Source organism: Cygnus olor, chromosome 15, assembly GCF_009769625.2.
Source record: "Cygnus olor isolate bCygOlo1 chromosome 15, bCygOlo1.pri.v2, whole genome shotgun sequence".
In the NCBI taxonomy this organism is placed as follows: domain Eukaryota; kingdom Metazoa; phylum Chordata; class Aves; order Anseriformes; family Anatidae; genus Cygnus; species Cygnus olor.
Genome location: NC_049183.1, coordinates 17,895,208 through 17,907,213, shown reverse-complemented (window position 1 = coordinate 17,907,213; position 12,006 = coordinate 17,895,208). Strand labels below are relative to the sequence as shown.

At 37.2% G+C, this 12,006-nt stretch overlaps 1 protein-coding gene across 4 annotated transcripts in view; it reads right to left on the bottom strand.

Moving 5' to 3' along the window:
* Positions 1-12,006, bottom strand: part of KCTD5 (potassium channel tetramerization domain containing 5) — a 41,794-nt gene that overhangs the window by 19,563 nt on the left and 10,225 nt on the right. For all 4 annotated transcript variants that reach the window (XR_005824655.1, XM_040574946.1, XM_040574944.1 and 1 more), the window contains exons 2-5: positions 11,628-11,736; positions 10,402-10,493; positions 9,301-9,396; positions 6,049-6,165 (exon numbers count right to left, since the gene is read on the bottom strand). Coding sequence is in view for 3 of the 4 variants with exons in the window: in XM_040574946.1 (XP_040430880.1) it covers positions 6,049-6,165; positions 9,301-9,396; positions 10,402-10,493; positions 11,628-11,736 (414 nt within the window). In the remaining variant the exon portion in view is untranslated. The remainder of the gene's footprint in view (positions 1-6,048; positions 6,166-9,300; positions 9,397-10,401; positions 10,494-11,627; positions 11,737-12,006) is intronic.

Here is a 12,006-nt window from a genome sequence, read left to right as displayed (position 1 = left end):
GCAAGACTATCTTCAAGGCCTCTCTTTAAGGAGGGAGAAGGAAGAGTAATTGAAAGGAAGATTATTCTCCTTCCCACTTTAAGCAGAACTGCCAGAAAGTAGAACTGTCATGTGGAGTTGTTGCATACCCAAGACTGAGCAACACCACTTGATAGTATAATTGATAACAATTTTTAGAACAACAAAAAAAGCTGTTAAGTTGGCTCTAAGCCTGTTGAAGTGGTATAAAGTTTAGTCTAAAATGTAGAAATAAAGTTTAAAATAAACTTTAAAATAAAGAATTATTATATAATATATAATATATATATATATATAATATAATTATTTTATATATAAAATAAAGAGTTAGTCTTTTAAATAAAAGAAATAAAGTTTAGTCTAAAATGTAGAAATATTTTAAACAGTATTTTTAACCCACTTATAGACCAGAACACATTCAAGAAGCTGGATACATGTTTAAAAAAACATACATAATTAACCTTCTCTGAAGAGAAATTTGAAGAATAAAATTCAAGCATATGATTTGATTCAGTATAGTCAATTTTTCTTCTTGCAAAATGGCAAGAACTTGATATTAGATAAGCTATAACAGCTGTAGTAGTTATCCTACCAGAAGAAAATAATACTTCTTTACTCACTGACACGCAACAGTAATAAGTGATTTCTCTGAAAGATATGATACAAGATCCAAACATTAGCCAAATGTTCAATCCTGATTCAACTAGGTTGATAGTTCCTCAGTTGATAGCTACTTAAATCCTCCACTAATGCTTTATAATTCAAATTAGTTGACCTTTTGCATATAAGTCTTTTTAGGAGATGTGTCAGACTATTTATTAGCTCACTGGACAAAACTATTGATGTTGCTGAGTACAATAAATATAGATGACTTTTTGACATTAAATAGTTGGTGCATTTCAAGACAAAGTTTCTTTTGCAACGTTAAACACAAGTTCTTCAAAACTTCAATGCACTATACTCCTGTAAATAGTTCTACATGTCCACAGCCTATGACGTATTATTTGTGTAGTTATCAATAGGATGCTACAAACTTCATCTTAGCTTCAAGATGCATGAACAGCAATAAAGGAGATAGCAGAAAAAGAAACAGTGAAAAATGGTTGCAGATTAGAACTGTAGTGTCAGAAAGTATGCTTAGAAATAAAGCAGTATTGAAGCAAGTCATCTCAGTGTTCCCAGAGTAGGCAGCAACATTTTAAGAAGGATGCTGATAAACTGGAAGGAGTTCTTAAACCTCTCTGTGTCCCCCGCCACCTTCTTCGCCCCTCAAAACAACACAAAAACACAGCAAATCACTGCATCTATGTATTACAATGCATAGGAGGAGAATTTTCAGGTTTTTCAGCCTGCTGCTTCTCATGTTTTCTGAAAGGACAAACTTTTTTTTTTGTCTCAACAGCAGATAAAATTTTTTTTCTGACCAACAACTTAAGAAAGGAAAAAATATTCTTAAACTATGAATTTCACAGATTTGTATGATTATATATACATACAGATACATATAAATACATGTATATGTATATATGTATTTTTCCTCATTTTTTTTCCTTCCATGTGTTGAGTTCCAACAATGTCATAACTGAGCATAGGAAAATGTAAATGTTACGTATCACAGAAAATTTATTTGATTGTGATCCATTCATTGATTGCATGGAATAAAGTTCCTGACACTACTAGGCTGTCAGCTGTAATTAACAAAGGCACAAATGGAGAGCAAGTAATTTTTCTTTTTCATAAATCAAGAGAAGCAGAATTATTTGTATTATACTGCTTGATGTGGCAATACAGGTCGGGGTTTTCCTGAGAAGACACAGAAATAACAAGAAGAAAGTCTCTGCGTCATAAAGCCTGAATTTTAAAGTAAGATAAAAGATGACAATCAGAAAGGTCAAAGGAAAAAAAAATGGCATAAATTGTTTGGCAAAATTCTGGAGAAAGGAAAGGGTGGAAGCTAGTGACTCCTGGTACCAAGAGGACAGCCCCTGCCCCACCTAAGGGCATACATCTACAAAACAGGTTTACCACCCTCAAAGCTGACGGAAAGCCAGATGTGCCTACAAGCAAAGAATCTGGTCCACCTAACCCTAAACCATGCAAGGCCACTAGGAAGAAATGGTGAGTCGTCGTAATGGGTGACTCCCTGCTACACGGGACAGAGGCATCCATCTGTCAGCCTGACTTATCAACTACAGAGGTTTGCTGCCTGCCAGAGGCCCAGATCCGGGATATTGTGGAGGGACCACCACAGCTGATCCAGCCCTCTGACTACTACCCCCTGCTTTTACTCCACATGGGCATAAATGATACTGCAAGGGAAAATCAAGACTGTATCAAAAGTGACTACAAAGCTCTGTGGGCAACGGTCAACGTTAGGGGAGCCCAGGTGGTGTTGTCTTCAATACCGCCAGAGAGGTAAAAGGGTGCGAGGAGGAAGGCACCCCTAGCATAAGTCAATAATTGGCTATGGAATTGATGTTGGAAACAACATTTTGGGTTCTGTGACCATGGGACCCTGTTTGTGAACCAGCATTTCTTTGGGAGAGATGGAATCCACTTCACTAAGCAAGGTAAAGATACTTTCACCAAAAAACACAAAGTCAGGCAAAAATGCAAGGAGGCCTGTGTGGATGAAGAAGGTGCTCCCAGACAAATTCAAGCGAAAAAAAAAAAGGAAACATACAGAGGGTGTAAGCAAGGATGGGAATACAGAGACATTATTTGAGCATTCTAGGATGAAGTTTGGAAAGCTAAAGCCCTGAAGGAATTGAGCCTGGCCGGGGATGTCAAGGACATCAAGAAGGGCTTCTGTAAGTATACTGGTGACAAAAGGAGAAGTAGGGGAAAATATGAGCCTGTTGCTGGACGAGACAGAGTACCTGGTTACACAGGACAGTGAAAAGGCCACTGTACTGAATGCCTTCTTTGCCTCAGTTTTCACTAGCAAGACTGGCCTTCAGCAATCCCAGTCCCCATAGAGAAGATGGAAAAGAAGACGTGCCTTTGGTGGAAAAGGATTAGGCCACGAAATACTTATGCAAACTGGACATACACAAGTCCATGGGGCCTGATGGAATGAACCCACAAGGACTGGGGGAGCTGACAGTTCTTGGACAGATGACCCAGCTGGAAAGCATCTTGGCAGAAAAGGACCTGGGGGACACCAAATTGAACATGAGCCAGCTATGTGCCCTTCCCGCAAAGGCCACATTAAGCGAAGTATTGCCAGCGCGTCAAGGGAAGTGATCTTTCCACTTTCCTCAGCAATAGTGAGGCCAAACCTGGAACACAGTGGCCTGTTCTGGTCACCCCAGAACAAGAGAGGCATGGCAATCCTGGAGAGAGCTTAATTAAGGGCCACAAAGATGCTGAAGGGACCAGAGCACCTCTCCTAGCAGGAAAGGCCAAGAGGGACTGTTCAGCCTGGAGAAGGGAAGGCTCAGGGGGATCTTACCATTAAGATATGAGAGAGAGTGCAAAGAGGAAGGAGCCGGGCTCTTTTCAGTGGCATCCAGTACCAGGACGACACAATGGACACAAACTGAAACACAGGAAGTTCCATCAGAACATCAGGAAACACTTACTTACTGTGGAGATGACTGAGCACCGACAGGTTGCCCAGAGAGATGTGGAGGTGTCTCCCTCCTTAGGATATTCAGAAGCCATCTGAACATGATCCTGGGCAACCTGCTCTAGTTGGTCGTGCTTGAGCAGGTGAGTTGGACTAGATGACCTCCAGAAGTCCCTTCCCACCTCAACCATTCTGTGATAAGTAAGGGCGGACAGAGACTACCTGATGCCTACCCACAGTCAGGCTTGTTTTCAAAGAGAAAAGAGTTAAAGAACTTATGATAAAACTGACATAGCTGAAAGAATAGGTCAAATCATTCCCACATCAAGTTATTCAATAGCAGCAGAAAATATAAATCTCTCCCTGTCTTAAATCAATGACTGTACACCTAAAAATATCCCTCTGAAAGGTAAAATGGTTGGTGCATCACTTTTAGGAACATTATTTTTTAAGTGAACAAATCTCACACGTAGCTGAATTGAGACAGATTCAAAACATGACATTTCAATAACTTGTCTATCCTGGTTTAACAATATTGATTCAGATCTATACAATGGATTTACAGGACAAAATTAGCAATAGTATTACCATCAAATATAAACACTCCAACTTGCACAAGCAACATACTGCCTACCTCCCTTTCTCCTCTGCTTTTCTCTTACTCATATTAACTAACTCTTCTCCATGACTACCAGTTTCCTTCTCTCTCTGTGGTTGTCTGATTCTCAAAGCTCAGTAAAATACACCACAATTATTCTCAAGTTCTATTTTGAATATTCTTCTACTCTGAGTATTACTGCTTCTATTTCAGACCTGGTGAACTGCTTGTATACCAGAAGGCTTGTCTCGGAAACTTTTTTTTTTTATACTAACAGTTGGTAGAATGAAAGAAAGTCCTCCCCTCTATTTATTTATTTACAAATTACATTCTATGAATGGCCCATACTCCATTTTGAGTTCTACTATGTTCACTCAACTGCCTTCTCAAATTATTTACAAAAGGCCTAAAAGATATACGCATCAGCCCTTAAGTCAGCACTGATGAATGACTCTAGGACAATAAGTGTATTTATTTCAGACCTCTTGATCAATTTTCAGACTTCAAATCTATGAGCAAGAAAGGTTTCCTTCCAGATTTTTTTATTATTATTTATTTTTTATTATTTATTTTATATCTGCTTTCATTTCTTTACTGCCTTCACCCATCTCCCATTTTATTACATTGAACTTTACTTTTAGTTCTCAACGACAAACACATGAACAACATCATGCTGCCTGTACCCTATACATCCTTAACTACATTCAACATTCCTACCCAGCTCCAGGAAGTCTGCAAACCTAGTACATTAATTTTACATTCCAAATGTTACCTATGCAACTCCAGGAAACAGATATTGCTTAGTACCTTGAAAATAGATTCTGGAATATACTTCAGCAGCAGTCTAAGTTTAAAATCTAGAATTGCAAGAATAAGTGTCCATATCATAGGCAAGGTTCTGCTCATAAGTCACTTCACTGTCATATTATCTTCATGGTGTTATACTAATCTTTTAGACTGAATAACCATACATATAGCAAGGAAAACAACAAAAACTCCAAGTATTTTATTGGAGAAAAATACTAAAGAATACCAGGTTCCCAAATCAATTCACATAACACACTATGAAACAGAGCACAGCTATATAGAGAACTTGGAACTGCCTCCGGTATTACTGTCTAGCAAAAAGATCTTGAACACTGGAAAGTAACGCAGTGATTAAAAGAGCAGTGACTTGGGAACAAGGGGAGCAGAAAGGATGAGACGGCCTAATAGCAAAAAAACAAAACCAAAAATACCTCAAGATATTCCTTGCTCTTGATACAAGTTTTAAAAGTAACTGCTGCTTTTGTTATCCCCTCAATCCTCCATATTTTTCATCTCTGAAAATTTGTTTTTCATTTTTACTGTTTTAATATATTTCATCCACCTAATAACCAATTATGTTTTGAGTTACCAGAAATAAAGGACTCGGGACTCTGAAGTTAACTTGTTATTAGGTATGCGAAATATACTCAAACTGGAAGAATGCCCCTTTTGAAATCAGTGAACGCGAAGTTGTATTTACAGGGCTTCTAATATTTAAATTGTACAACTTTTACTTAACAACTATGGACCAAAGGCTGTTAACTTTGGAGGAAGATTTAAGGAAAAAAAGTTACCTATTAAAATAAGAACTCTTCTTTAGAAAAACTTTTAACTCAAGTCTAAATAAACAATTCTTTGTTTGCTTTTTTTTAAACAATATGAACATTCATAATGTGCAATGAAATACTGTGAATATAAATAAAAGCCAGTCACAAATACATACAAACTACTATGTGCTGTACACCTAGGAATAAAGTGGAATGATTTGAATGCAGCAGAAACGCAAGGAGGCCAAGCATATCAGTGTGAGGGCAAAAAGAACGGTGCGACACACCTCACTGCAGCATTTCTGGAAGCATCTCTCTTCCCCTTTCACTTCCCGTGACACTATCAGGAGATACTCTGACTGCTGGGCCCGGCCACAGCCATACTGGGAACCTATACTGACAAGCTGAAATAACCAATCAGAGCAAAACACAAAAAGAAACCTTTGTAAAGCTGAAGCACATACCATTATCCAAATCATACAAATAACAGATGAGCTCAAATGTGTAAGTAACAATTACTTGCCCCTAGAACAAGTTGCTACCAAGCTAGAAATTTAATTTTAACTTACTGAAAAGTTATGGAGGCAGTTGCAAAGCCGTCTGATATTTCAAGGGAAGTTAACTGATCATAAGTTAGAAAACTCTCCATATCATTGTGGTGTAACCAACTACTCTGAAAAACCTAAACAAAGTTTGGCGTATTATGAAAGTGAGAGCATTATTTTCCTGTCATACATGCCAAGTGCAAACAGTAACGTGGATATAAGACTGGAAGGTGTTATGCAAAACAACATATCCAGCCTGTACATTAAAGAACCTCGTCTTGTTCCAAAAGTTGTTAATGTATTTCCTTAGCTATATTTTATTTAAGTCATCTAGAGGAAAAAAGAAATTTAAGAAAATTGAGCATTCCAAACTGGTTTCAGAATAGCCAATTTACAGAAGACCCAAGAAAAGAACTGTAGCGTAAAAAATTGTCCTGTTCCCATGAAGGTTAGTACCATGAGCTCTGTTCACAATTGCTAGATGTCTAAAAATTCAGAAGTTCATAACAATCTCAGCAATATTTCACAATTTATTACAAAAAAATATTTTATCTTAATAATACATGGCACTTCCTAACCCGTTTAAATTAAAGCACAGCCCATCAGCGCACTTCAGAAAGGTGAGAGCTTTACATTAAGTGCGAAGAACTAGACAACGACCTCCTATTCACAGTATACTGAAAATCAACACTGACAAGAAGACTCATGGACAGTAAATTTATTTATCCTGTAATTGTTACGTGAATAATTTTGAAGGCAGCTGCTAAATACTGTCCTTCTCATATAGTGAACCTATTGAAGACAGCATTACGGTGACAGACTCAGGTTATATAATCATTAAAATTTACATGACTTACATGCTGTTGTTGTCTAAAGCCTTTGTATGTGGCAATGTTACATAGCCCAAAGTTTCTCATTATGCAGTAATGCCAAAATGTTATTCTTCTGATTGCCTGAAGAGGTAACAATGGAAGCTAAAAATAATCCACAGACTAACACATTAAAATCACGGAAGTGGGGCAGCGCAACTATTAAGGCTATTTTTTTTGGAACGAATCTGATATATAATTGCACTTTTCTAGCAGCACTCATTCACTTTCTTTAGAAAAGTGCATCAATGCATAAATTGATAACTCATAAGTGCACCAGTGGTTTAACACTTTCCTCTCCTATTTGTCACATCCAATTGTATTTTGATAGAAAAGTAGAAATATTGAGGGAAAAAATATTTCTGATCAAAAACAACTGCTAAAACATGTTACATAGGGCACAGAGTACAGGGACTCTCAACCCACAGGAATATTATTCCTCTGAAAAAGTTGATGATCTCTATACCGTCAATGTTAATATATGCATAGCATGGTAGGCGCCGTTCCAAAGAGTGCTTCGGAAGGAAGTACACTGCCGAGCAATAAAGAGTTATTTAGAAAAAAATACATTACAGAAATGCTACTGCGCATTCAAATCTTCATAATAAAACTGCTTGGATTATACAGAGTATTATAATTATGTTCTAAGTGAAAGATGTCTACTAAAAGCAGGTCTGCCATAAAACCAAAGGAGAGAACGACCTGGTCTGAGGAGAGGAGAAGCTGAATAATAAGGGACCATACAGCTACTGTGTCTACCTACTTCAAACTGTGTGTCCAAGAGAGAGCAACATGTGGCAAAAGCGAAGTAGGAAGGAAGCTGGATGAAATGAAAGACATAACGTTCAAGAAAACCACTGGAGTTTTCCAAAAATATAAATTCTAAGAGAGATTATAATGGTTCTTTCTGCAGTGGCACTGCCAAAGCAGTAATACTCCCAAATATAATATTCACAAAGAACACAGGATTTTAAGACAGCTAAAAGATATAGTATCATTTATTCTGTTAAAAAGAAAAGAATCTCTGTTTTGTAGCGAAAGCTAGTTTCTCATGACAAAGAATATCTAAAAAACTTTGTCAATGCACTGGTCAAAAACCAGCCATGTGGATTTAGTGAGAGCTTTTTCAAGTGACTTAATACTGAGTTTCTGGCATGCCAAATGGATCTTTTAATACTTGAACTGGAGAACTGAAGCATAAGAAGCTTTCTCTGTGTTGGTTTAGTTTATTTGATCATGGCTTTCTCTATGATACAAAAGCCTTACACGTTTTATTGAATACAAACAAAACATTCTTTTTTAGTTTTGTATGCTGTATTCTTAAAATGTTCCTTTGCTGTGTTATTAGGGGGAGAGTGCACGGGATAAAAAGTTTGTGCTTATATTCTGATCTCTCCTACAGCTGGCACCAGACACTGAAAAAGATGTTGGTTGAGCACTCGGGTCTTATTCCAGAGTTAACAGAACCATTGCTCCTGTGCAGTTTAGATATTCTGGTAGGAGAGGAATGTAAAAGATGAAGAGGCCATGTACTTAGTTTCTTATTCCCAGAGATCATCAAAGAGAAAAGAAAAATCATTTTGTAATTTCACATTGTGTTTTCCAATATACTTATGTACTTTCAAAGTTATTTTTACGCAGTGCAAAGACGGAAACACCTGTAGCTCATGCCCATCCAGCTTCTCATCTGCACTGGTTAAGTCTTCCCTCTTACACATATCAGTCCTTTACCTGAAGAACCACTGCTTTGGCCTAACTAACAGTTATCTCTCAAGCTCATCTCTTTTACCAAATGTCTGCCCTACCATTTCTATAAACTTGCATTAGTTTATTTTGGTTTATTCACCCTGCTGCTGTGTAGACCCCAAAGAGTTACATTTCAAATATGATGTATGTTTTTATAGAAAGTCAGATCAGTTTAACCAACAGAGAGCTACAGCACTTTTGTTCTCTGACAAATAAGAATACAAATCTGAAATTTCAATTTAATTGTGTATCTTTTTATTAATCCAATTTCTGATAACAATTGCGCTTAAAAAGATGCACAGAATTGACTTCCTACTCCTCTTTCACATAACTGAATTTTTACAAGACTTCGAAATTATATCCTATACGTTTCTGTTACCTGTTCAAATTTCCAGCCATCAGACATTGTGGAGACCATTTGAGTGAGTTCCTCTTCCTGGCACTGCAGCACCCTGTACACGTGTTTGACTGGCACCTTTAGGAAGAAATATAAAATGCTCAATACAGCATGGAATTCACTATCTTTATAACTTTGTGACTTATTCTTTAGAAATAGTAAGCACCAACCCATTTTTTTGTAGAATTCTCATTTGCTCAGGGTCACCTTGCTCAGTGCTTCATGAATGTTTCAGGGACTGAAAGTGCTACTTAAGAGTTATAATAATCTTAAGACTTATCCATAAATAGATGGGCTTCCTACATTGTTCCATGTCGTAGCAAACTACATTAGTCAAAATCAAGGCTAATATTCTGCCTTTAAGGGATGTCTGACCATACTCAAAAATGTCGTTATTTCTCTGTCAAGCTACCTTCTCCAGAGCAATGAATAACTAGGACTACATCAGGTGAAACCCTGCAGAAAATACTGCTATTCCACAACCCAGCTTCAAATTTGGCAACAGTAAGCTTGTAATGTCTCTATGAAGACTCAGTCGAAGGCCAGAGAAGCAGAGTTAAAGAACAATCACAAACTTGAATACTCTTTACTTAACAGTTTCTCTGTGATATTCATTTTATGAAGAAACATTCATGAGCTGATTTGAGAAGAGGCAGGGTCTTCAAAACTATAGAGCACCACAAATAAAGTAACTTTAGTTCCCATCTTAATCTTCTGTAGCAAACAACATTTGTACGTATGCTGTATAAACAGCAGTTATACATCTCATCATATATCTCATCATATTCAGAGCATTTAAATGTATATGAGAAAAATAATGCTAGCCAAGGTGTTTTCTAAAATAGCTATTTCCAGAAATATTTTGACAAAGAAATTCCACTATAACTAGACATTTTTGAACAACTGTTGAACAACAGAATTTTAGTTTTTGAACGAGAACTGGAACTGTTTGCTTGTGCCTTTTGTGAAGGGTACAGCCACTCAGTATCTTACCGGGGAAATGAGCAGTTATGGAAAAAAAAGGAACCACCCATTACTTACTATATCATAAATAATCAAAAACACAGTAGAAAACAGCCTCACCTGTGAGATTTTGCTGTCTCTTTCTCTTATTTTGTCCTTTACCAGTTTTATTAGTGATGTGATATTGTAGAATTCAGCCTCTTCCAGTACACCTAGTATGAGAACATTTTTTGAAAAGAGCATGTAACCAAAGGTTCCCAGCCAAAATCACCATCCAGTTTCTATGAAGACCTTCTGTTCTGCTACAGAAAACAATTTATTTTGCCCTAGGATCAATTTGTTTACCAGTCTAACTGTTCTGGCTTCCTTCAGGCAGATGTAGTTCGTGGTCTAGCTCATTCTGAAAAACTGTCCTAAAAACAAACTGAAAAAAAATGATGTCATTTCATACGCAGAATGAGAGGCAGGAAATAAAAGCAAACAAACAAGAATAGGAGCACAAATGCCATTCTACAGCAGTCTGATGGACCACCATAGCTCAAGCCCTGTCTCTAGAACACTAAAGAAAAATCCAAATACTCCCACTGAAAGTTCTCCTACTGCCAGCGTGCAGAAAATTTTTCTTATTGTCATTTGAGATCTCTGTCCCTGAACAACCTCTTCAAGATTCTGACTGCTGTAGCATACTACAGACTGCAACAACTCACATGTTCAAGCCTTACCTGTTCTCTACACAAACGGTATATTTAACAATGCAGATTGAAATCTTAGTTCAAATTATTTCCTGCTAATTTTCTTAGACTCCATTTCTCTTCAATCAATTTGTTCACTATCTTATCAACATAGCTTTAGTATTAAAACAGTCATCCTCCATTAGGATAAAATTGATGAATTGGGGCCAGGAAGCCAGGGGCAGAATTTACTCTTCAACAGCACATTCCACATATCTGAACGTTTCAAAACTTCACTCATACTTGGCTTTACATCTTCAAAAGCTTGTTTTGCAGCCAATATTCATTTGCTTGAAGAAGACTGAAAACAACTATTTCACACAGTTATACAGGAAAACAAAAAAAAAAAAAAACAAGATTGTATGATAAAAGGCATCTCCCCTCATGGCAAAATGGTCGACTTCTAACTGGGAGCAGGGGCTGTGAAACCAGGAATCATGCTTAAAACACTCCAGTAGCAGCAAATACTATAACTGCACAATACCAATCAGCTTTGTCTGAAGCAGATTAAAATGCTACACTGATTAAGATTTACCATCTACAGGTACATTACTTTTGGTGGCTTTCAAAGCAGTGAGAATAATGAGAAAGTGACGAGATTTTGTAATATCCTACCTTCCTCAGCTAGGTCCTTGTTAATAACCAGTTTCCCATGTCTGAGATAGTTCAGCACTGGCCCAAAGTAGGTCGGGTCTCTGTCTATTAAATAGGCACCTGTTTCATCCTATATTAGAAACAAACAAAACAAACAAACAAACAAAAAGGACAGCCAAAAAGGCACAATGATTTGAATGCCCAAGCAGGAATTAATTGCAAGCTCATACTCAGCTTGGTATATGAATAACAAGCAGGTACTCATATACAGCTACATCACTTAAAGCCGAATTTGTTTAAGACATTAAATGGAAATCAACAATGTAGTTGTAATTATATCAGATTGGTCAATCAACGCAATCATGTACTAGACACCTTTTCGCTGATCAATTCCCACCCC